Below are 26,183 nucleotides of genomic sequence, written 5' to 3' on the forward strand. Positions count from 1 at the left end.
CATCATCATCTGGAGCATCATAGATGATGTGACAATATGAATACTACCTCAGCCGAAAACTAATGTATAGGTCACCTTGGCTAACGTAACAGGTCAAGATTCTTTGTGCATCGCAACTGTATCGTAAAGCCCATGAACCAATTGACAAGATGGCTATGACTCGTGCAGCGTGCCTGGCCAGCGAGCGCATGCGTCATAGATTGCAACTGAGGCGGACTTTTGGCACCCGCTGGCCACGTGTGCTAAAACCCGTTCCTCTGCAAATGTATAAATACCGGGATTTTCCGAAGAGCATCGGGCTGGTGTACGGTGAGGCCGTCGTTGCCTCTGTGGGGACGCCCACGGAAAGCTGGCACCTACCGATTGCTGGGCTGAGTTCGTGGAGCAAGATGGCACAAGAATGTATGGATGGTTCATTTTCCTCATAGTCCTCATGGTCTGGGTCATTAGGGGTAACAGGTTGGCTCAAAGAATTATGGGCATTATTGTAGTTACTGTGATTGTAGCTATTGTAATAGTTTTACCTTGTTCAGCTTATTAAGGAAAATGGCACCCCAAGTTATTAAGCAAGCCTGGATTGCTCAAAAACAAAAAGAGGGAGAAAGATTTAAACGGAGACCTACAGTGGATTCGACCTTGTTGTGGTATTACAAATACAGACTTACAGCCGCTGCTGGATTTATTGAGGGGCAGCGATAGCCTAACTTCTACAAGACAACTAAGTGCACCGGGATGGCAAGCCTTGACAGCAATTGGACAAAAAATCACATCATCCATGTCTGGCAGATACGTTCCTGATTTACCCATAGATTTGAAACCTTATGCTGAGATTGATATGGAACACACTGACTGTAGTAAGCAGCATGACAGTGACACCGGTGATTGATCCACATCGGTTAACGCCATGGGACAGTAAGAATGTTTGGGTGTCACTAGCTAAAGCTATTAATCAAATCTGGTTTTGTGTGCTTATGTATTTTATTAGGTATAATGTTGTTTTGACTGTGCTTAATTAATTGTGTTCACAGATCTTTGCAAAGGGCAATACAGCAGGTGTTAAAATTTTACCTCAAGCTATACACAAACAAATAGATTGGCTGAAGAAACATACACAAAGATCCAGCAAGAAACTAGTTGGTTTGATGGGGTGTTAGACTCAATATTTGGTGGGATAACACCATGGCTAATGTCATTGATTAAGGAAGCCTTACGATGGTTGGGTATATTGATATTAATCTGTGTAATACTTAAAATTGCTTATGGGTGCATGAAAAAAGGAGTCTCAAAGCTGACACACCAAGCTCTACTCGCACAAAAAGAAAAAGGGGGAATTGTTGGGGAGTGGCTTGCTGAAAAAGGACATGGGCCCGTGGAAAAGTTGTGCGAGCAGAGTTCTGTGTGAAAGAATGTCAGTTTGAGCAGCAAGACTAGGCCTTGGCCGAAAATAGCTGGCTTTACTGATATTGGGAGAAAAACAACAGCTGGTCTCGCTGTTATCAGGAGAAAGACAGGGACGGTGTGACCTTGGTATAACTTCATAAGTAACTCTTGAAGAAGTTCCCATGAGAAAGTTACGGAACACGCATAGCTGCAAATCACAAGTGGGTGTGTTTTAGTAATGAATAAACATTAGCAATGTACCAATCATATTAGGACTAGTAGGCATAATTATCGCAAACTGTATAAATATGAGCTATCCGTGCAAATAAAGTTGAATCACTTCTATCACTCATATTGGGTCGACTTATGTGCATTCCTCCGCCGCTCCAACAGGAAGGCACTCATCTCTTGGTCCTCCACAGGCTAGTCCTGCTGCTTCTTTCGGCTTTTCCTCATCTCCAGCAGAAGCTCCTTGAGCAGGTCACACAATCCTCCTTTACCTTTCCTCTCCAGGCTAGCTCCTTCAAGTATTCCTTCCTTGTTCTTAATTCAAGGCTTTTCTGCGAACAAGAAGGAGCACTACCCTATATTGTGTGTTCTCTGTATTGTCTTGGAAGAGCATTGTTATTTTCTAGTACAGTACGCTACCTTTGTTTCTATTTGCTTTTCCAGTTTGTTTCTTCTAACCCATTTTTCTCTCGCTCCGTAACAATAAAAGCATCATAAACAAAACAGTTATGCTTGTTACTGCTAAAAGGAATTTACCCAGCACATTGCAGTACACTGAAAATGTTTGTCTAGCACAGATTAACTGGGGGGAGATATTAATGCCACATTTAAAAGTATGTTTTTGAATAAAAGAACAAAAATGCAAACAGTTACTATGAAAACTCAGCTGGAATTCAGTTGTGTTTAACATTTTTATTAGATTCCCTTTTCTAGAATAGTTTTGTGTTGTATCTGCTCTCCTCAGTCCCTCAGTCTTACAGGCATGATGAAAAAAATCAGGATTTTTAGAGGGACAATATTAAGCATAAGGAAAGAGAGCATGGTAGAGAAAACAAAACCCAAAAGACCAAAGTAAGCTTCCATGGGGCTTGTTGCACTCCTGCAAAACATGATCTGAGTCGCAGATCCCTTTTCAGTTTGAGAATTGCTCGTTTAGAACTTAGCAGGTCCTATAATTTCTCCACATCCCAGCATACCCATAAGCAAAATAAGGGTCACACTGCTTTCTGCATCCTTTGGTGATGCTTACCTTATGTCACTTTTAACCCTTAGGTACATCAGAATAGCGAAGTATTCTTCTAAGAATGGGGGATTGCTACACAGCAATGTCCTTGACAAAAAAGCGAATCTCAGTGAAGTTGCTAACATTCTTAATATTGCTGTATTTTGAATTCAGGTATAGAATTTTGTTCTGTCTGCAGCTGAGAATTAAATCTCACGCACATCTTGTTAAGGACCATTTCTTAAGGATATCTGGCACGGTTACTAGTCATTATTCATTTAAAAGCAGCAGCACCCTTCATGCTATGTAACCCCTGTCCCAACAGTCCCCCACATTCTCTGTAAAGGCCAAGACACATCAGATGGATATGGCAAAGAAAAGGAAAGGAAGGGGGCTGGAAGACATGGCATAGGAGGAGGCTCAGGGATCTGGGGTTGTTGTGCTTGTTCTCAAAAATGAAGGGTAAATGGGGACATCGGATTGCTACCTTCAGCTGTCTGTTTGGAGGTTAAAGAGACCTTGACCCTCCTCAGAGGTACAGAGGACCAGGGCAAAGGACAAGATGAAAGAGTCACATGTGACATCAAGGGAAATTTCAATTTCAAACACGAGGAAAAAAAAAAATCTTCTCTGTGATTGCACTTAGGCATAGCAATGGGCTGTCCAAGCAGGTTGCAGAATTTCCATCCATGAACATTTTCAGACCCCAGTGCTCCAAACCCTGAGCACCATGGTCTAGCTTTCGCATTAGCTCCGCTTTGAGCGAAAGACTGGACTACATAACGTCCAGAAATACCTTTTAACTGTATTTTATGATTCCATTAAACAAGATTAAACCTTCAGTCACCAAAAAAAGGTTGAAATTACGGGACAAACCTTTTAACCAGGGTAACTAGGTATTAGTCTCCCTCTTCTCCTCACCTCTGCCTTTAATAAGGTACTTGAAAGAAGAAAACATATTTCAGGAGTTAAACAAAGTTGTTTTAAATTCTTTGCAAGATGCCTTCCCCCAAAACAATGACAGCTGGAACACACAGTGTGCTTTTTACATTTAAATTTTAATTTCTTCTTCTAGGTGATGATAAGACACACAAAATCTTTAAAGTCTGATTTTTATTTTCTGCCATGCTTATGAGTGACGCAGGTTTGAAGAAGGCACAGAAAGGCTGTGTTACTAGTGGTAATGCTGAGTCAAATGCAGAGGAGCTGCTGGGAACGGTCAGCCCAGCCATGGAAGTTTCCAGGACTACATCATAGCCAATAAATTATATTTAGTTGGCAAGAACACTGTGCACACCACAAATTCTAGGGTAATTACTGCTAGCAGCCACTGCCCTCGGTCTTGTCACACACCTTCTGGGTAGCCGTGCAATGTTGTCACCATAACCCTTCTTCTACATCACGTCAATTCCTACCATCCATCTCTGACATTTGCTCAGCACATCTGAAATTAGTGATAACGCATACTGCTGCCTTTTTTTTTTTTTTTTTTAAAGCCTTCTGAGCAATTTTAGGGCTGGCTATGTGTGCCCCCCCCCACCCCCCCCCTCCCCGCCTCCTTAGCTTCGTTTACACGGGGGATTCACTACCTGCTCACTCCAACAAAGAGCACCTTCCTTGCAGGCCTGTCCCTGGTCGCCCCTCTGTCCCGGCGCCTCGGCAGGGACACTGCCGCAGCCGGCCCGCCCCGCCTGCTGGAGGGCGGCAGTAGGCCGCAGGCCGTAGGCCGGTTCACCCCTTCCCCTGCGCTGCAGCACGGCCCGCGCCCGGGGCTGCCCAGAAACAAGGAGGGGGCAGCCTTGCCCAGGCCAGGCGGCGGCCCCCCGACCTCCATTTCGCGGCGCGGGCGCACGTCCGAGGGCCGGCGGAAGATGGCTCCCTGCTGCCGCCTCCCCGCTACCGCCTCCCCGCGGCGGAGCGGCGCCCCTCCACCCCCGCCACGCCGCTTCCCGGCGGCCCAGGGCGGCGGCGGCGGCGGCGGCGGCGGCGGCGGGGCCGGGCGCGGTGCCTCCCCCCGCCGCGGCTGTGGGTCGGTGGGCGGGTGCGGGGCGGCGCCACAGGCAGAGCCTGCCGCTCGGCCGCCGTGCGCCCGGGGCTGCGGAGGCTGAGGAGCCGGCGCCGGCGGCGGCCTCGCCATGAGCGCGGCGATGAGGCAGAGGTTTGACCGGTTCCTGCACGAGAAGAACTGCATGACCGCCGTGCTCGAGCGGATCGAGAGCAAGACCGGCGTCAACCGCACGTACATAGCCACCGGTGAGCGCCAGCTGCCGCGTCCCCGTCCCCGCCCGCGTCCCCTCAGGCGCTCGAGGGGGGCCGGGGGCGCACCTCGCACGGCGGGGCTGGAGGGCGGGGGCGGAACGGCCCATGGCGGCGGCCGCGCCCTTCCCGCTCCTCCTCGTCCTCCCCGGGCGGCGGGCGGCGACACCTCCCCCTGCAGCGCCGCGGGGTGAGGGGCCGCCCGCGCTCACGGCTCTCTGCTCTCTCCCCGCGCAGCCATCGTCGGGGCGGTGGCCGTGTACCTGGTGGTGGGCTACGGCGCGTCCCTGCTCTGCAACATCATCGGCTTCGGCTACCCCGCCTACGTCTCGTGAGTGTCGCGACTTCTCCCCCTCTCACCGCGATGATGGCACGTGTTTTACCCGCGGAGGCGGCAACACGGTTGCAAAATCACAGCCCTGTGCCGGTGCACAGTCTGTCACGGTGGCACGGCAGGACCGCGCTCCAAAATGTCGTTTTTCCCGCCCACCCTTTTCCCTTAGCATGTATAGGCGCAGCGTGCTAAGTGGAGAATGGGGTTTCTTCCACCTGGCAAGTGCTACGTAACAAATGGGAGACGCTGGGTAATTTCCACACTCGGAAACCGGTTCCTTGTAGAGAGTTACATTTCGGCTGCAGGTTCCCAGCTTCGTCATCTTCAGCGAGAAGCTGCATTGAAGTGTCTTACCTGCTGCCGCTAACAGGAGGGAGAATCGCTGTGGTAACAGTATTTGCTAAACCCCACACTGATATTTTTAGCTGAGGACGCTCCCAGATACGCAGGAAGGCACTGGTGCAGTGCCAGCATATATTTGATACGAAGCACTAGCTAATGTAACGGGCCAGAGACACAGATGCATTAAGGACAGCTCTTTACTCCAAAACCACCTAGCCGATGAGAAGAGGGAAAGGGGAGACACTGGAGCTCCTCTTAGATGTAGAATACTTAAAAATACTAAGTTTTTCAAATGAAAGCCTCCTTAGATGTTTTGGGTTTGGCAATATCGGGTGTCTTTCACGGGCACAATATTGCTACTAGACCAAAATTGAGTTCCTGTTAGTTAAGGCCACAGTGCAGTATGTTCCAAGTGACTTCAGAAATGTACTAAATAAACATTCTTTGTAGCCTAATACATCCATAAAATGGAAGTCCTTCCCAGCTATACTGCTATATCATTGAAACACAGGGCTTGCCTTTTATGTAACTGTTTAAATACAGCCAGCAACTTATAAAAATACGTTCTCTGTAATTAGTTCCTGGGCAATACAAAACAGGATCCTTTTGCTTTTTTCAAAGATGTGGGAGATTGACTTAGTTTTAGACTCTTTTGAAACATCTTATGGTTGTGATGCTTAAAACTAAGCAACACTTCCGTAACTGCTGTTTTTGATGAGCACTGATTTAGGAGATTATAGGCCACGAACTCTGGAGAACCTTGGGGTTTTTTTTTTTTTCTATAAGGCAATGTTTAGTGAAAAGATCAGTTAAAAGGTATTTTTTCATTAAAATCTGAAAGTGAAAAATATCAGCCAACAAAGCTTCAAAACCTTAAAATAGTTGTGTAGGAATTATGGTTATGTAATATTTTGTGTCTGACAAGTCACTATTAAACTTACATAATTAGTTTCTAAAATCATACTTAAATTTTAAAATATGTTTTAAAACTGGTTTGGGATTATATTTTAAATCTGCTGTCATGCACTGTGGTGAATAAATTGATAATAAAAGCTTTTAGAACTGCGGAGGCAAGAGTAGCAAATCAAATATGAATAATGGGGTTTTCTCTTCCAATTTTTTTTATTCCAAATCTAGAAAATTACTTTTTTAAAAATCTTTGTGTAGAGTGTCTACTGTTTTTCATGTTTTAAGGTGGTTTTAAATTTATCTTAATGTGAAAAGTTACCTTCAGGATGTTAGTACCGTGGAGTGTTCTGGTTTTGTTTGATTTTGGATTTGGGGTTTTTTTCAGCAATGGGTGCATATGTCATTGTCCTTGGCTACAAATTTTACTTAAAAAAACATGATGAATAACATGCACATGAATACAATGCCAGTTCTGTTTTTTCCAATTCGTGCTCAGTTAATGCTTTCCCTTTAGCTCGCTTTCTAATGCTGAAACATTTTCAGGAGAAAATTATAGTCTTGGGTGAAAATCTAATTTAAAACGTATGTGATGTGCTGTGTGCCCAGTGTCTTTCAGTGGCAGCCTGCAGACAGCTTCCAGCTCATAAAGCAGCCTGCTGACAGCACAGGTAGGCTTGATCCCTTCCCCTTTCCTGCCTTCCCAAGTACAGAACTGGTACGTAGCATTTTCCCACACGTGTTGCTCTGCCTGCAAGCCTGCAGAGCCAGCAGTGTGGGTGCAGAGCAGACATGGGTGGACATGCACTAGCGCATGCGTTTTCACGGTCCCATTCAGTTTCCCCTTTTTGGGGAGTGCAGTGTGTGAACTCAGGATGGGCCACATTGCCCTTGCTAGCCCATACCGTGTTATGGGATCAGTCTGACAGCAATACACCGGGACATCTGTGCTATGTCCCGAGATAGCTTTCAGTCAAACATGGGCTGCCTGACAGTGAAAAAGCAAGAATGCTCTTTGGTGATTACCCTTCTTCCACCATAAGGGTTTCTTCTTGGTGCTAGCATGCCACTCTCCATATCTACCGTAGGATCTCTATCCTAATGCAGGGCTAAGCTGTGAGAAGATAAAGCTGAATTACTGGAGTGATCCTTGCTTTCATTTTTGCTGCTCTGGATCCTTGTACTGCAGTCAGGGTGCTGCTAAGTGCTGTCCCCCATGCTCATAAAGCACAAAGACCCAAAGCACAAAGAACACTAGTCAGGGTGGTTTGTTTATTGCTCTCTTCTATTTGGTCTGTCCCCCTTGAAAAGACAGCTGAAGAGCCTGCTATATGAACTAACAGTAGTGATATTTGCTTCCTAGCATTGGGCAGAAAACAGGTTTCGGCTGTTTTCATCAGCTGCAAACACCCTGAAATGGCTTTTGCTGTAAAAGTGGTGGTGGCTTCTGGAAAAGTTCAGGAGCTGTGAACAGAATGTATTGTACAGGGTGTGTTAGTCTGATGTTTGCGCAGGCGTTTCAACAATGGATCTAAGCCTGAAAGGTCTTAGAAAGGTACTGAAAGAGAAAAAGCAGATTACTTTTCCCCAGTAAACTTACTTTATTCTGTTGCAAAGCCGATCAGCGTTATCATTTCTGCATTGCCAGTGACTGAATTGTTTAAAGTGAAAAACAGCGAAGTACTGGGTCAGGCTCCTGCTCAGCAGAAAAGACAGTCATGAAGGAGTGGGACCGACAAATGTCTGTGTTCTGCTAGGGAGATCGCCTCCTGTCCTTACAGTTGTTTAAAATGGCAAATGCACTACCGGGTGAGTGACCCATTAGGCATGTTCCAGATCTGTTTTAGTAGGATTTTAGTTACAGGTTACCTTAGTAATGGTAGTTACAGTTCATCTCTGCTTGCCTGAAAGAAAATACATTGGAAAAAAAACCAACCCCGGAGAAGGATGCTCAGCTCAGATTTCGGTCTGCTCACATGTGAAACCAAGACAGTTTGACGGATGTGCAGGTATCTGCCTGTCAGGCCTTGTATAATTCTGTAGCTTATTTTCTTTCATTTACATCGTTATCTGTATTCATTGTCAGTGTGTGCTGTGCAGCAGGTGCAAATTTCAGTGAAGTGCTGGAGGCTGTAGCCGCTGGGTTAGACCTAGCAGATGGGGTGTGCCTGGCCGTCAGCATGAAGCGGTACAGCTGCAGCTGCGCTGCTGCCTGCTTTCACATCACTGCGGTGCTGGCCTCGGCCAAGGCTGAAAGCCAACATGAGGGGAGGGGGCAGCTCCCTAGTTAATGCCTGTTACAGTTTCAGGCAGGCACAGCTGTTTTACTTCTTCTCCCCCCTTGTTCATGTTCACCTTCAGTTTTTCTTTGTGTAAGTCTTTAGTGGTTTTATACATGGATGAGTTTCTTCTGTAGCAATACAAAATCTTCCTGAAAATCCAAGTCTTCTGTGCTCTGTCACTGGCAAGGACTTACCCGAGGCTCTTAACATAGGCAAAATTAAGGAGTAGTTTTCGAAGTAAACGTTATCTGGCTGTTTGCCAGTAAGTCAGACAATCTGGATTAAAGTTTGTCATAAAACCCTAGTCTTATTCCCTAAAGTTCTGTTAAGTGCTATGTGATGAAATAGAATAATTCATTTTAAGTTGAAATCTAATATTAGTTTGCAGGCTTTTGTGTTTGCAGTAAACCAGCATTGAAAAGTTTACCACAAAGGTAAGAAGCAACTTTTTTTACTTCTAGCAAGCTTTAACTGCACAAGGCAATATTTAGACTAGTAGATGGAAGAATAACATTGCCAGTATTTTCACTGCTGCTGTAAACTTTCTAGAGCTAGCCTGTTTAAATGTAGCTCCACCCATAGCCAGTGGTGGTTAACTGCCTCAAAAAAATTCGAGAGAGAGTGCAAGCAGGAAGGAAGCATTTGATGACTAAGAAATCATGCAAAGGATTGGCAATTTCAGAGGTGCTATCACGTTGGGTTTAAAAATTGCAAAGGTGGAAATAGCTTTGGGCAGTAAAATGTCTGAACTTAACTACTGGTGTCTTCAAGGGAGAAAAGCAATAAAGTACAATCATGCCCCTCTCTGCTTTGGCTGATTTTATGCTGTTACTTCAGTTCAGCTGTTTTTACTATGTAAGTGCTGCTCATGGCATTTTACAAACAGGAAACAATCTAGATTAATTATAGAGAAGTATAAACATGCAATTCAAGTCTTAATTTGAATATTGTCATGGGTCTTGAGCTTGTCTCCTAGTTCCTTTGCCTCTTCTCTACCTCTAAAACAGGAACCCTGCTTTGGTCACAGTTCTTTAGAGAATGTAAAACTGTTCCTGTATTTGTTGAGAGCTAGGGCAGCAAATTTGCTTTCTCTTAACAGGTTTTGAGGAGAATGCTTACTTTTTTCCTTCATGGAAGGCACTGAATGATATGCTAATGTTCACAAGTAATGCTCTGCTGCTGCTTTATTTATAAAAGTGATTTGAGAGACCTGGTGTATCTAGCCAGATTCACAATGCTCAGTACAAATATAAGCAGAAAGCTTCCAAATTTGTCTGCACTTAATGCTGTTTCCTCTCCCAGCTGATACTCTTTACATGGGCCTTCAAACACTAAAAAGTGTATTTTGACTTCGTTATGTATGTTCTCCCAAAGCAGTTCCTCCAAACATACTTGCCTTTTGTTTTTTAGGTTTTAGAGTGCCATGTTTAAAATAAAAGCTGTCTTTTCCGCTGGTTGGATAAATTATGTGCTTTTCTTTCTAGAGATGGCAAGTGGTTAGATGCAAGAAAGAGTGTAGTACTGTGATAATTGTAGGAAAACTTGAACTTACCATCCATGCCTTAAATTTAGGTTAGAAAGAAAAAGGTCTTTGTTATGCAAATGGGTCCACAATCAGAATTAAGCTCATGGGAAGATTTCCAGTTTATAATTGATATAGATACTATTTTTAAGGACTGCAGATATGTTTGAGGCATAAATGAAGGCATTTTACCAGACCTTCTTGGTCAAGATGCACTGCAGTACTACAGCTGGTATGCAGTCCTCCCTCTTACTGTGCTGACTGCTAGTGACTTGGTTGATGTAGGCCTACAGATGTTGAAGGAATAGACTTACGTCAGTGGGGTTTGCTGGAATATATTTTTAAACTACCCTTCCTCCTGGTGAGTCACAATGCTTCTAACATTTAATGTGTAGCATGGCCAATACTAAATGCTGAAAAAGTGAGCTGGAGTCAAAAAGATTAAAAAAATTTGATTATTGTTAGTTGCTTTTCTTGTTTTCCTGTTTGTTTTGTTGTGTGATGTACTCTAGTTACATTTTAAAAGTCTTTCTTCACAGCTGTGAGACTGACACGGGAGAGCTGGCAAGATCTTGCTATCCCAAAAAGAAGGATGCCTACTTGCCAACTATGTATCCAATGAGCAAGATAACACAATTTTTAGATGAGGATAATGAGGCTGTCTTTGGCTGTTAGGAATAGAAATGCAAACTTTCATGTGAGGGTCTGTGCACTTAAATGTTTTTTAAAAAGAAAAATAACAAAATTTTGTTGCTACACAGCTTAGCAACTAGCGCTGTACTCATAAAGGAGATTCTTAAGGTCTCTGTAAACCAGCCTCAACCCAGAAGTTAGTCCTCAGCCTAAGACTTGAATCCCTTTCCCCTCCTTGATGAGTCACTTTTAAAATTAGATTCAGTAATTAAAACTGCAGGATTTTTGTTTTTAGTTTAAAAATTCCTTACACAGTGATTACCTTGAAACAGCAACATTTTACCAACTAATACAAGTCTGAAAATGTTGCACCATGATGTCATGCTTTACTCTACATTTGTATAAATTAAGGCCGTACTAGAATTCTTCTGCCAATATTGCAGTAAACAGAACTGAAAAACCGTAGTAGATCTCTAACAAAATTACACTTGAAATATAGCCTCCACAGTGCAGCATAGGTTGACAGGAAAATGTAACTTTTATTCTTTCTGTATTGTTGTAAGTGCGTAGCAGGGGCCCAGTTCTCCATTTGGTCACAACAGTACTTTTTGATCTCTGTGCCTCCACCCTAAACAGTTACAGCTGTGGAGAAGAAACCAAAGCATGTGGAATGTTTTTTTTTTCTCTCAAACAAAATCGGCCGTCAAAAGTAGAGAAGCATTGTGTTGTGGATCCTTAGTAAGTGGCTTCGTCTGGTGGGATCTGGCATCTCTGCACTACACAGGTAAAAAAGTACAGCCAACAGTGAAGCTGGTAAAGCTTAGCCTGAGACTGCATACACAGGTGAGCCATGCTGAAGGCCGCAGTGACTCTCCTTGTCTGTGTTAAGGGTAGAAGTGGAGGAAATCCCCCTTCTAGAGAGAGTGTGTGGACAGCTTCCCTGGGAGTAGAGAGCTGAAGCCTGCCAGAGCTCCTGCTGCACAGCACTACCTGCATCACCTGGCCTGTGTGGCAGAACAAGCAGTAACCAAATGGTTTGGCAGGCTGGACTGAGGCACTGATGCATGTTAATCCCAGTAAAAAAAGCCTGCATGTGTGTGGGTGGGTGTTTGGGGGAAGCTGGTTTTAACCTGAGTCAGAACTGGGGAAATGACTCATCATGTGGCCCTACAAATTTCTGGAAGAGAGCTGGCCAGGAATGAGCAGAGGGCAATGAAATGAGAGGATTGCTGCTTTTTTTCAGGAATCTAGCTTTGTGTCGTGTTAATATGTAGTCTGTAGGACTTGCTTCACTGGTGGGCAAAATGGCACATGCTCCTTTTGTTGCCTCAGTCTGCATTTCCTTTGAAGGAATGAAGGTAGAACCCTTTATACTACTGTCATGTTGTTTGTTGTTGTCTTCTAATGGTGTCTGTCCCTGCATGGACAGTGAGCTCCCCTTCCTATCCTTCATGAATTTGTCTGCTGCCATCTTCTGGATACAGAAGATTTTGAGAGAGGAGATGGTAGACTTGCACTGTAGCCGTTGTGTAAGTGCATTTGGCAGGAAGATGTTTTCAGTATCTGCAAATGCATGACTCTGCCATTGAAGTCAGTAAGGAGGAAGAAAGATGGAAGACAGAAGGCTTTTAACCGATGGATGAAAATGTAGAAGACAAAATGATAAAGCAAATACAACTATGTAGGTGCTTGTTTCACTGAAATGATGTGAGATGTCGTTGAGGCAGCCTGCCAAGATGAGTCTGAAATGAGGATGACAGGGAGGCACCAAACTGAGGCAGTCTGTGGTGCAGTGGAGTGCTGATCCCACAGGTATGTCTGGGTAGCTAGCTAGAAGTAAGTTTTGACTCACTGCAACCGGCTGTAAAGAGTTGAGGCAAACCTGTAAGTATAAGCTCTAGAAGTATAGGTCATTTCAGGTTTTTTTTTAAGTTAAACAGGAAAAAAAAGTTACGCTTGGCTAAGAGGGTCACAAATACGCCCACCTACTCATTTAGTATAGCACTAATTAGAAAACTGAAGAAAGGATGCACAAAATGGTCCAGTCTTCCCTAACTACAACATAAGCACTGGGCTTAAAGGCTTATCTTTTGTCTTAAACTTGTAACTTTATTTATACAAGAGTCATCAGGTACACCTTGTAAGTTGCAGGGATCTGAGTGATCATTTCACGTGAGACTACAGGAATAAAATGTGGCATGTCTTTCTCTCTTTCTGGTTCCCACATCTGGACTCAAAAAAACCCACCCCAAACTGATAACTTCTGTACCTATAATATGCTTATTCTTTGAGTACAGCATGTGTGAATTAACTCTTAACAATGATTTGTTATGCCACTGCTAATTCAGGAGTATGTAAGTAGCAAAGGACGGAGATAGACTGGATTTCCACTGACAGTCTCAGCTGAGGGACATATTTCCCATTCAGAAGCAGAATATTTATAAAATACTTGCCTTTCCTTAACTTCAGTTAAAACTTCAATTAACTGACAGCTCTGCTATATCCTGCTTTTTCCTTCCTTGCCTCCCAGTAAATGGGATTGGGACTGGAGTCACTGCTAACAGATGCAGTTTCTGCCCTTCCTTCGGAGCTGACGTGGCTGTCGCCTTAGTGGGTGTGGTAGGGTTCTGCCACCTGAGCTTGTCCCGTGGTGCCTACCTAGTTCAGACCATTCATTAGAGAAGGAGGGGAAATGCGTTGTTTCCTACAGTGTGCAAGAAAATACCACACATGGATGTAATGCTGCATGTCAGCTGGTTAAATCAGATGGGTTTTTGACTACTTGTAGTACTGCTGCTTGTGACTGTCTGACATGAAAGTGTCTTTTTCATGTATTCCCTTCAAGATATCGCCTTAAGGAACTACAGCAGCAGATGGTGAACGTTCAAAGGGAGCACACCCATGGCATGGCATTTAGAAGCTCTCAAAGGCCATCCGTTTTTACAGGAGAGAAGATAATAGAGCATGCTTCACTAACACAGTGATATGCCATCTGCTCTTTGCCACAAAATTGGGGATTCTAGGCTTTTTTTATGAAAACTGATTGTCATGATTACTAAGATGACTTTAATAATGTTAAAAAAAATTAAACAATTCTTCCTTAAATCCAAGGATGGCTTCAGACGGTGAAAACAGCAAGACTGTTAGCAGTTTCACTGCAAAGTGTTCTCACAAATACCAAGCTATCATGCTTACTGTGGTGAAATAAGTCTTTACCTGTGTGCTTCTAATGGAGAAGTTGTCAGCAGAACCAGAGAAACTCACACAATGAACCTCTACAGGAAGTTTTCCTTAACACTGAGAAACTTTGCAATTAGTTCTTTTCTCTACTCTGTTTATCCACCACTCTGACTTCCCTACTAGTCACTTGTGTTTTTTCTTTCCCTCCAGAAGTACACTTTCACACCTTAAAAATAGAACAGTATCCCTCTCCCTTACCTCCTGTGTTGTTTGGGAATTTTTTTTGAAGGGCCTTCTCACCCACCTGTGTTAGAATACCTGAGAAGTAGGGGCATAGAAAAAATGTGGTTTATCATGGGAGGTTGGCACTGCCTTTGAGCAGACTGCCTGGACAACTGTTTCCTAACACTGTGTTGTTAAGAGCAGCAGTAGGCAGACCTGCTGCTGTCCACCTGTGGAAAACCGGTTCTTCCAGTTATGCTGATGCAGTACTTCGATAACAGTGCCTTATTGTGCATGATGGGGTATGGCAAGGGCTGTTGCTCTTCCCATTGCAGGACCCTGGTGGCCAGCCACAAACTCTGATGGAAACCGCATAAATTAAGCCATCAGATCTTTGTATTGCATTTCAAAGTAATTCAGTCCAGTAGCTATGCCAATTCTGTGTGTGGTGGGTTTGCTAGTGCTTTTGCTAAAACATATGGCATATCACATGATGGATTTTTTTTTCTTTTTTTCTTTTTCTTAATTTACAGAACTAGGAAGTGACAGAGTCCAAAGGGTTTCTCGATTCTCAAACCAGGAAATGTACTTGCAGCTAGCCATTTATCTGTTTTCTATTTTGTAAACCTCCCTAACTCGCAATACTTTTTTATGGACTAAAAGAAAACTTTGCACCTTTGATATATCCCACAGATGCTGCTTCAGCAACAATATAGCTGATATTAAAGGAATAAGCTATAAAAGAATTAAAACTAAATTCATTAAACTGAGTCTGTGGATTTTAATCCTACGGCATGAGTGAAGAGGACAAATGCTTTATAATATTCAAGCTTCATATTACCAGGCTCACAGTTGCTGCCTTCTAAAAGTTCTTACAGTGCTAATCTGGAATTTAGCAAGTCCAGAGTCTCCACGTTACTGCTTTTACTGAAGGAAGCACATGTGAGTCTTTCTTTCAACTTCCTGCTGTTAGAACTGTGTAAATTTAAACTGCCATTCTCCTCCCAGCTGGAGAACAAAAACCTGGTTAGTCATTGTGCAGGAAGCCCGAGACTTTACTAGAGGTTGCTCCGCTCTGTTTTTAATACCTTAGTCTACATCAGGATTTGCAAATCCTGTAGGAATGGATCTACAGAGCAGAACAATTGGTGATGCAGATGCGTAGTCCTCGCTGTATGGGGCGGGGAGTACTGGATCTCCTCTGCTTCTGTAGAACAACTGCTTGTTAGTAGTTAGAGCAAATCTTAACGGTTTACCTTTTCAAAGAGGAATCTAGTGCATCTACGTTATGAGTAAAGATATTTGAGATTCACTCTAAATCCTGAACTAGATTTAAAATTTTTACCTAGATGCTGTTTACACTGGGAAGTGCTGGTCTGTTATCCCAGTAAGAAGGGCATTCAGATTCTTTAAAGCTTCATTTGAAATGCTATTTATTAGAGCTAACACTGTAAAGAAACAGAGAATGGTATAGACAATCTTACATCCCTGTAGATGCTGGGAACCCCAAGTTGTGCAGCACTGAAAGGGCCTGCGATCCACACGCAGCACACTAGGCAGACCTTATTTGTAGACAAGGTTACCCCATTTTGATAATTTAAGCTATTGTAGGATTTTTCTTTGAAGACAACTCAATTCATTCCTACTGTCAGAGAGGGAGGATGTTCACTGTTTGATGCAGGCAAGGCCAGGCAGGTGGTGTAATAACTGGTACCTGGTGGGAGCTGCCTGTGGGATCCTCTGTTTCAGTGAGCATGCTGAGTGTATCTGTGAAAAGGGAATTTGTGCAGCATGGCACAGCCCAGCCCTGAAAGCCAGGCTGTATGTGTAGCACAGGCCTGGGCTCACTCAGGTTAACTGTTACGTGGATCACTAATGCTTCGATGTACAATAGTCTTCTGGTCAGGATTACCACAATGCATCCAGAACTGGAACTGGCCAAAGATTATCCCTTTTCTTCCCTGTCCCGTGATCTGTCTCATGAACGAGGTCAGGATGCTCACAATTATTTTTGTTCCTTTTTTGTAATCACGGAGCTAGAAATAGCTTGACTACCTTTTCTTTCTGAAGTCTGACATGTAGGGAAAAGCTTTGCTCTTCAACGATCTTGGACACATTGTCCGTATGATAGATACTATCACAGTAATAGTATGATTTACTAACATTAATAGTATGATTTACAGAGTAATTAAATTATGAGGATTCATATGTAACAACAAATCTGAGTCATAAAAACTTCACCTTTATAGAGGAGACTGATGCTACTGATCTGCTCACTTGTTTTGTTTCCCTTGCAGAATCAAGGCCATTGAAAGTCCCAACAAAGATGATGACACACAGTGGCTGACTTACTGGGTTGTGTATGGTGTTTTCAGCATAGTGGAATTCTTCTCTGATATCTTTCTGTCCTGGTTCCCTTTCTACTACATGCTAAAGGTATGTTAGATTATGTGACCCCTCTCCTAAACTGAGACCTTTGATATAACTGATTTAATGTCTTCAAGAATGGATAGATGACAACAGATTCCCTCGGAATCACTCCTCAGTCACACCTTATTTTTAGATGCTGGTTACATGCTGGTAAACATAGTTTACCACTATGTAAGTGATCTGTTTATGGCTGATGGTTTTGGGAGGCAAGAGGGGAAGTTGGGATGGGTGGCAGGGAAAGCTGTACTGTGGAAAGACAGTTCTTTGTCTTGGTGTTCAGGTAAATTTGGGATAGAAGACAGCACATGGTAAACTCTACAGAGTGGCTGTAATTTTGCTTTAAGCGCAGTAGTGAAAGTGGAGAGTAAAATTACAAAGACAGCAAAAGGAAGTATTAACGTCCATGCTATTGGAAGCAAAGAAGAAACTTGCAACGTATGAATAGTTTGAATCATACAGACTTCATTTTTAATTAAGCCCACTTTCTGAAAGGAAATGGCAGGTATCAGAGGAGCTTGTTGCTAATGTGCGTTTGTTAGCGTGGGTTGACTACCAGCAATGACTTGCTTAAAATGTTCCAAGCTTTGTTTGTCAACTAAGGTGTAAGTGTATTGTCAATCAACTTCAATATGTTAAATTATTCCAGGAGATAGCCAATTACCATGTATGCTGTTGGGTAGAAGACATTCTAGCTTGTTGGAGAGTCAGTTGTTTAGTTTAAAGAACTGTTACCTATTTTCTGTTTCAATGGCCTGTTCTATTCCTTCTCTTTTGCTTTGCTAGCCTGGTTTAGCCCCACCAAAGTGCTTGAAAGGATTTGCTTGCTAGCTATTGTGGTGTAGTCATTTAAAACTTTGACAGTAAAGTCTGATGTTGCCAAATGCTTTTTCCAGGAAATGCCATATTTTAAAGACAAAAATTGACTTCGATAGCTCGGTTACACTTCTGCATTGTTCCTTTTGAATCTTTAATAGGCATCAACTGTACAACCATTTGGACATTTATTTCCCTAGCTCCCTAAGAAAAAGCACATATTTAACCTACTGCTTCAAACTAAAAATATTCCGGCCTGTCACACAAAGTTCTTTCTCTCTCACCCCCTGTCCTGGGTTCAGCTGGGATAGAGTTAATTTTTACAGGAACCTGGGAGGTGGGGGCATAGCCGGGGCAGCTGACCTGGACTAGCCAAGGAGCTATTCCATACCATGGGACATCCTGCCCAGTATATAAATGGGGAGCGGGCCGGGGGGTGGTCTCTGTTTTCGGTGGGGGAAGTGGCGGAGCGTCGGGTCCCGGGTGGTGAGCAGTTGCACTGTGCATCACTCTTTTTGTATACTTTTTCATTAGTGCCGTTGTTGTTGTTGTTGTTGTAATCTTTTTGTGTTTGTCCCAGTAAACTGCCTTTATCTCAACCCTCGAGGTTCCAGTTTCTTTTTCTTTTCTCTCCTCCGTCTCCTCCGCATCCCACCGGAGGGGGGCGGAGGAGTGAGCGAGCGGCTGCGTGGTCCTTTGTTACCGGCCGGGCTGAAACCACGACACCCCCCTTTATTTTTTTCCCCTAATCAAAAATGAAGATATGTTTTCCATTTCAAGCTTAATGGTTTTGCAAAGTTTTTAAGAAGAATCTGCTAATTTTTGAAGTTTAGCATGGGTAAGAGATATGTGAAAGTTTCACTTTTTTAATATATTAACACCAAGCCAAATAGTGATCAAAGTGCAAGTTGATCTGATCTGAATAAGATCCAGAAGGATTGCTTATGGCACTGGAAGAATCTGTTCTTAACCACTTACGCAGTTACTTCACATCTCCAACTTCACCTTACAATTCAGCAGGATTATGACTTTACCCATTGTCTGCAGTAATGTATACTCACAGTTCTGAATTCATACAGTGTGTTTTCAGAGCTTCTTTTCTAACTTCTTGGTGGTAAAAGATGCAGCAGTGATTTCTTCATGCCAGCACAGCACTCTTTCTGAAGAACGTGCCGTTGAAATTCAGGTTGACCTAGCAAATAAAGACCAACCACAGTTGGCTCTGATAATACTGTATCAGAAGTGCCACATTTACATGTAGTGGTGATATCAACAGAAAGGTACTTTTCTCAATTCAGCAAAAGCAAACACAAGGAAGCAATTATGGTCAATGCACAGCTTTCTACGATAGCTGCCGAAGGCACACAGAAGTCACGTATTTACTGTCAGTAGTGGGTAGGTAGTAGGAGAGGTTTACTTTTGTGGTACAAAGGCAGACAGAAAGTGTTGGCTGAGGATCAGAACATATTGCTGACTGGGTGGAAGGATGGAAGTTACTCCATGTGGGGAAAAGCAGGAAGCAGGCAGCTTCCAACTTTCAGCCCCTCCACAAATAAAACCTCTTGAATGTAGTTTGTGATGTCTCCATGTCTCTTTTATGATGTTACAAAATAGAAGCCCAGAAATGTCATTCATGCGATTTCAAGCTTGCTTTTGTTCTCCAAATATGCTAAATTTGCATATTCACATTTATTTGATACAGCTCATAGCTTCCACTCCAAACTGAGTTTTAGCTGTTCGATATTTCTATACACTTTGATGTGCAGGTTTGAGACGTTGATCATAGCTGTTCCCGTATTCCCCTAAGTCCAGAGCCTAGGCTCTGTCAGCTCAAAGCTTTCAGCACACTGGGAGTTTATACAGGTGGGAGAAAGGCATGTTCAAAAACTTCTTTGAATATTTTATGATATTTGCATATACTTTTGTTCTCCAGTTGAAAACTGTTTTGAGATTTCTTGGGTTTTGTGGGTTTTTTATTTATTTATCTGCTTTTTTGATCTGAAGCACAGGACATGCATGCAACTCATGATTTCATGTGTATGTGATCTGTTTCTCAATACTTCTGTTATTTAAAGATTTCTTTGGCATTCAGGTATTAAAATACTGTAGCCAGTGAAAGTAGGTTATCATCCTAGGAGTATTCTTGGTAGTGGGAGGGAGAGGAGACTACTGACTCTATTAACAGTTCTGTCTTGAAATAATAGAATACTATTTCTGAACAGAATTCCTAGCAGGCACGTCACACTGGGTGCATTATGCAAACTGCTGCTACGAGGCACTCAGCCAAATGAAGCAGGAGGAGTTGTCATTGTGAGTGTAGCAACATGAGTGTAGCAACTCTGCTTCAAGACAGAGATCCCCTCCTCTCACCCATGCACTCCATGCAATTAATTATTGATTTCAACTAAAGAGTACTTCACTGCCATTAAAATTAACACCTTGCTTTAATGAATGCAGTTGTCTATTAGGAGTGTGTTCATATTTATGGTCATATGAGGCGTGCCTTGGGTTTTGATAGTATTCTGTCTGTAGAAGCTTGGAACTGGCCATGGGCACGCTTGCTGTGTTTCTCAGCTGCAGTCATTTCCTCTGCTGTAGTGGCAAACCCAGCCGTATTCAGCCTCGTGCTGCCAGGGCAAGAACAGCTGCTAGCACCAGGTCCAAGTGGGTTAGACCCAGATCAGGTGTCTGCCTAAGGAAGTCACTTGATTGCATGAATCCCATTCCCTCCTCTGGCTGGTCTGGAGGGTCACAAAGAATATAGTGGGTTGTTTGGGGTTTTTTTCCCTAGTTAACAATTTTATCACACTGAGCTTTCTGGGCCTTTCTACAAATTACTTTATTTTTAATAGTCTGTGTTAGTTCAGTTTCGTGAGAGACAAGGGAAAAATAAACTAAGTTAGCAGTCTGACATTCTTAAGCTTTGGAAAGCCAGATTTGCAACTTTGGTATGTGGCCTCTAGAAAATGTATATAAACATCTGTTTCAGTACACTTGAAAAGTAATAGGCATTTGAGAACATATCTATAACTGTAAAAGATTTGATTTTTTTGCTAGACTAGACTGAGACAAAGTTGTAAAATCCAAATTACTAATTTTGTTCTTAGGCGAGAAAAGGGAAATTTCAATTTCTTTCAGTTTCAGAGGAAGTTGGACTTAACAAGTGAGAGATTTCCTGAAACGAAGGAGAAATAAGTAACACCTTTGTATATTGGTACAGGTAAAATAACTATCAGTAATTGGCCAGGTATTCTTTAACAGGAAATAAAATCAATATACTTCTCAGCTTTTAATGAAAGGTAACAACATAAGATAGTACAATTTATTCTTTCTCTTACATTAAGTTCCAAATAGTAGAAGCTTTTGAAAATTGATATTCCATCACTTTTTGCCTTTATTTTCTCTGACCATGCTTAATGATACTGCATCAGTTGCCGCTTACTAGTGCCAGATTTTATTGCATGTTGAATTATTTCTTTTAATTCATTGAAATGTTCCTGGTAGGCATTCTCACTGGTGGACACTTTACTTAGAAAAACCTTTCTTTGTCTTCTGGGCAAACAGTCCTTCAAATCATTCTGTTCTGACACCATGATCAAATAGTTTAAAGGAGAAAGCTTAAGCTTCCCTAAAAGGATGGTAAATTGGTTTGGTGAAATCTTCTGTAGAAGGCAGTTGTTATCCCCAGGAATCAGTGATCCTTTTCAAAGAGACAGCCTGTAAAGAAACCTCTCCAGCTCCAAATATAACTCATTTTGTCTAGGGCAAGGGGAATGACAAGTGGCCTTAAAGAAACAAGGAGTAGCAATCTCCTCCAAAACCAGTAGGTGTTTTCTTCAACTGATGTGTGTCAGGGGGATCAATTTTACTGTGGTGTGCACTGCAGTGAAGACAAAGCAAAAAATTTACAGGTATGAAGAGCAGAACATATAGAACATTCAATCTCAATATCCCTTATCTGAGAAAGAATAGAGGGGGGAGATACTCAGAAATACTCGGAAGGCTTCCCTGAAGAAGACTATGTGGGTTTCATAATTGAAAAAGGGTTATCTTTTTTTTTTTTTTCTGTTAAACTCTGAGCCTTTCTTTTAAAATAACCTCTCTTGACGTCAGTCACCTTGTAACAGTCAAATTGTTACTTAGGAGTTTCTCACGTAATACCAAAACAAATATCTGGATGTAGTTCTGCCTTTGCAGTTTTACAGTGGGAAATCAAAAGTATGAGGGGAAGGAGAGAAGACAGAAATGTCTGGCTATGGACTGTACTGGAAACCTCGTAAATAAATATGGCTGCTTATATTTTTTAAATTACTTAAAGAAGCTAGCACATGCATTGAAACATCTCTTTGGCTGCTGTAGACACTTTGTGAAAACTGGAAAACTTCTGAAATCTAAGCTATTTAAATAAGTGCTACTGCATTTAAATGCAGACTTTTAAGTTGCATATGGTTTTATAGTAGTTTAAATTCTTAGTTTGATTTTTGCTGCCTAACTTAGCTAATTGTTTGGAGGGGTTATTTTTTCAGGAGGAAGAGTTGAGTGTTTGTTGTTGTGTTTTCTCCCTCTCCTCCCCAAAATGTTTGGAAATCCTCAAACATTTAATCATGTCTAACATCAAAACAAAGCACATTTTGGCTAAGGCTGAGGTGGTTTTGGTTTGTGTTTTAAGAAAAGGTGGTCTGTCAGAAGCTGTTCTGTCTTTATTTTCTGGAGATGTTGAGGATTTCTTGGCTGGGCAAGGGCATGTGAGCAATCCAGCCGTTCGGTGGGAACGAAGCATAAGTTTACAAAGTGCCGGAGCAGACAAGGATGCTGTGTCCCTGTATGCTGGGAAAAAGGAAGATAAGAAGAGCCTGACAAGCAACTCCTGGATGCCGAAGAATGAGATGAGTAACTGCTGGACACCTCGTGAAGAAGCTTGCACAGCCAATAGAGGATAAGATAGCGTTGCATGAACCGGGGTATTGTACCAATTAGAGTATTGTATAAGGCGTGTGCACAAGCACATAAGGTATATAACTGTGCTAAAAGTTGTAGTAAATGGACTTCACTTGATCACATTGGTCTGTGTGTGATGTCCCCTGTGGATCCTGCGCAACATGGAGAGGCTTTTGACATGGAATAATATTGTACTATTCGTGTCTGGAAAGAACTATACAGTTGCTGAGAAAATTTGCTGAATTTTGTTGCAGTTTTATCCTCTAAAATCTTTTTATATATACTTTCAGAGCTCAAGCAAATTTAGTTAGGCACTTCCTGTCCCTTAGATGTTTTGATCTTGTATTGCATAGCTATCTTTGTATTGTGTATGACAGTGGAACTGAAACCAAACAAAGGTGCTTCAGTAGTAAAGACAGATACTTGTAATGCATGTTAATAGCTGTCTTTCAATCCCCTTTGTAAGATGCAGAAATGTTACCCCACACATTCTGGTGCTTGGGGTTTTTTACCAGAGAGCAGATTGTGCTATAAAAGCTATACCTAAACTGTGCAATCCAAAAGCACTACCCTTATCTGTACACTATGTGTAGCTTGGATATACCTTTCCTCTTTGTTACTTCAGCTCTGGGATGCACACAATTCCATTCTTTCCCTCACTGCATTTGCAAAGCAGGGAAGCAGAGGGGACAGGGATATGTTTTGGCTGGATTTAAGTGATTTAGGGACCTAGACCTTCAGTCCGGCTTGTGCCACATAGTTTAGAATTAGCCAGAGGGACTAAAGTTTTGTCTAATCAGGTTTTATACTTCTGCCTTTAAAAGAAAAAAACCAAGTACATGGGCCCCTCACTACAGAAAAGACATTGAGTTGCTAGAATGTGTCCAGAGAAGGGCAACCAAGTTGGTGAGGGGCCTGGAGCACAAGCCTTACAAGGAGTGGCTGAGGGAACTGGGGCTGTTTAGTTTGGAGAAAAGGAGGCTGAGGGGACACCTTATCGCTCTCTACAACTACCTCAAAGGGGGTTGTAGTGAGGTGGGTGCTGGTCTCTTCTGTCAGGTGGCTGGAGATAGGACGAGAGGAAATGGCGTCAAGTTGCAGCAAGGGAGGTTTAGGTTGGATATTAGGAAAAATTTCTTTACTGAGAGGGTTGTCAAACATTGGAGTGGGCTGCCTAGGGAAGTGGTTGAGTCACCATCCCTGGAGGTATTCAAAAAGCATAGACAAGGTACTCCAGAACATGGTTTAGTGGGCATGGATGATGGTTGGACTCAATGATCTTGAAGGTCTTTTCCAACCTAAAGAATTGTATGATTCTATGCAGTCTTGATACACCTGTTAGCAGATTAGCTTTCCTGTTAAAGCCCTTATCCTTTATCCTGTCAGTGTCCATGAAATTATTCCAATATAAAGATTCTCTGTATATAACTATATTGATGTGCATACTTACTGGACTGTGACTACACAAAATGAAGGGGGTGATGTACTGTTTTAAATATGCTGAAGTCTAGCAGAGTTAGGAAGGCATGCTACATCTTGTCTCCTGCTCATTTCTTCTACTTAGGCAGATGTTCTTGTTCCTTGTAGTGTGGCTTCCTGTTGTGGTGCATGGCTCCAAGTCCTTCTAATGGGGCAGAGTTTCTCTATCATCGAATTATCCGGCCTTTCTTCCTGAAGCATGAAGCTCAGCTCGACAGTGTTGTTAAAGACCTGAAAGACAAGGCTGCAGAGACTGCAGATACCATCACTAAAGAAGGTGAGGAAAAGACTGTTCCCATCAAGTAGGAGGAATTTCGCTGAGCAACTCCAATAATACAGTTAATATTCATCATTTGCGGGGAAAAAAATTGTAAGAAGACTATGTAAATTATAATGGAGAAGTTAAATTTGGATGAAGATGCCAGGAAAAGAGGGTTGCAGTGGATCTCACTCTCTAGGAGTACAGTTATGTGAGAATGAGTATAAGCTATGAGTGGAAGAAATGGCTAATTAGTTTGTTTGTCTTCCCACCATACATATCACTATGAGCATTCTGTGTAGAGGCAGGTCCACACATCCTCACAAGATCCCTTCCATAAATAGAGTTATTGTTTCAGTATATTCTTGTATCTCCTAAAATAACATCTCAAATACCTGGTAGTATAGAAGGGCTGCCAGTTGTGTAGTAAAGCAAATCCTTTATAAACAGCAACATGTGAAATGAAGTTTTCCCATCTAAAAGTGTTTGTATTTTTCCTTCTCTGGAGAACAAAGGATTCTGAGCCCACTCTTAAAGAAATTACTTTAGGTTTTTCTTTAGTTAGAATGAATATTACAACAGCCTGTAGATTGCTTGATTTTTACTTTTATTTCCTTGCATTCTATTGTGGACCCTCATACTCTAGAATGTGTGATGATCATTTTATGAATAAGAGAAAGAAATGTATTAAGTAGCTGAAATGAAGGTTTATTTAAATTTTATTTGAAAGGAAATTTATTTGTAAGATATTTCAAAGCACCTTAAGTCTCCCTTCCCCCATACAACGTATGCAGTCTCATTTCCTCTTACCAGCTTAAGCAGTTTTCCTGTCAGTATTTAACTGACCTGCCTTTCTCAACTATGCTTGGAGATTTTGCTGCATGACCCTTCCTGAATTGTTAGACAGGTATCTTAGTAATGTTCTTCCATGTTGCACAGGGGATTTTTCTGTTCTCATGCTATTGCTTATTCTTTCTTTTTCCTATTTTTACATATAAAGATTTCCACATACATGTATTTTTTAAGAAGTCATGCACATGAACGTATGTATACACACACACATATTAGCGTTATTCCAGCCCTATTTCATCAGCTCGGTAGTATATTTCTTGCTGTAAACCTGTATGTCCTAAACTGTGAGCAGCTCTATTTTATTGGTAATAATAGCTGTAAGTCAGTCTGTGCTGTATATTGTGCTGCTCCTTGCTTATGGTTTATTCTTTAAAATCTTTATATGATCAGTCTTATGACTGTATGTGTATACAAAAGCTATGATCTTCTTTTGTGATACTTCTTTTGTGACTAAAATGAAAATTATTTTTTTATGCAGCTCAAGAACACTGAATAAGCCACTTAGTCTGTAGGCCTCTAAGATTAAACTTGCTTTTATTTTCCTGCAGCCAAGAAAGCAACAGTGAACTTACTGGGTGAAGAAAAGAAGAGCACTTAAACTGTTAACTGGATAAAGTTTCCCTACCACCTCTTTATGAAGCTTGATGTTACTGGGAACTGTGGTATAATTTTAATAATACTGCCTTGGAAACATTTTGATATATTAAAGGAATGTGTTTTAAGTTTGCTTACTACTTTGCTGTGTCTGATGATAGAAAATAAGCATTTTTATTTAACAGCAATGCAGTGGACAGCATCTGAAGCTTAATGAAAATATTTTATTCATCTTCATGCAGAAGAAATCTTTCAGTAATCTCTTTCTGCAGTAACTTAAATAAAAAGTATATATCCCACAGCCTCTGCACTTTAGTTGTCTCTTTGTGTATGTAATTACTCTTAACATTTTGACTGTGGTTCATCTGGTGACATGAAGCTATTGTATAAGGAAAGTACTAGTCTGAGGGATTTTCTTGAATATACAGGGAATTACTGTGAGAGATGGCATAACAGATGTATTCCCCACCAATGAAGTTGTAAATGATGAAACTACATGTTCTGGGCACCTGATGAGAGAGTTTATTCAC

General features: G+C 42.1%; 2 protein-coding genes across 2 annotated transcripts in view; one reads left to right on the forward strand and one right to left on the reverse strand.

Moving 5' to 3' along the window:
- Positions 1–26,183, reverse strand: part of APC (APC regulator of WNT signaling pathway) — a 317,483-nt gene that overhangs the window by 157,334 nt on the left and 133,966 nt on the right. The window lies entirely within an intron of this gene.
- REEP5 (receptor accessory protein 5) lies at positions 4,639–25,954 on the forward strand. The gene is made up of 5 exons (XM_049794872.1): positions 4,639–4,864; positions 5,105–5,198; positions 16,586–16,724; positions 24,057–24,225; positions 25,608–25,954. The coding sequence occupies exons 1-5, from the start codon at positions 4,747–4,749 to the stop codon at positions 25,655–25,657; spliced, it is 570 nt and encodes a 189-aa protein (XP_049650829.1). The 5' UTR covers positions 4,639–4,746; the 3' UTR covers positions 25,658–25,954.

The sequence above is a fragment of the Accipiter gentilis genome, chromosome Z (assembly GCF_929443795.1).
Source record: "Accipiter gentilis chromosome Z, bAccGen1.1, whole genome shotgun sequence".
Classification (NCBI taxonomy): domain Eukaryota; kingdom Metazoa; phylum Chordata; class Aves; order Accipitriformes; family Accipitridae; genus Astur; species Astur gentilis.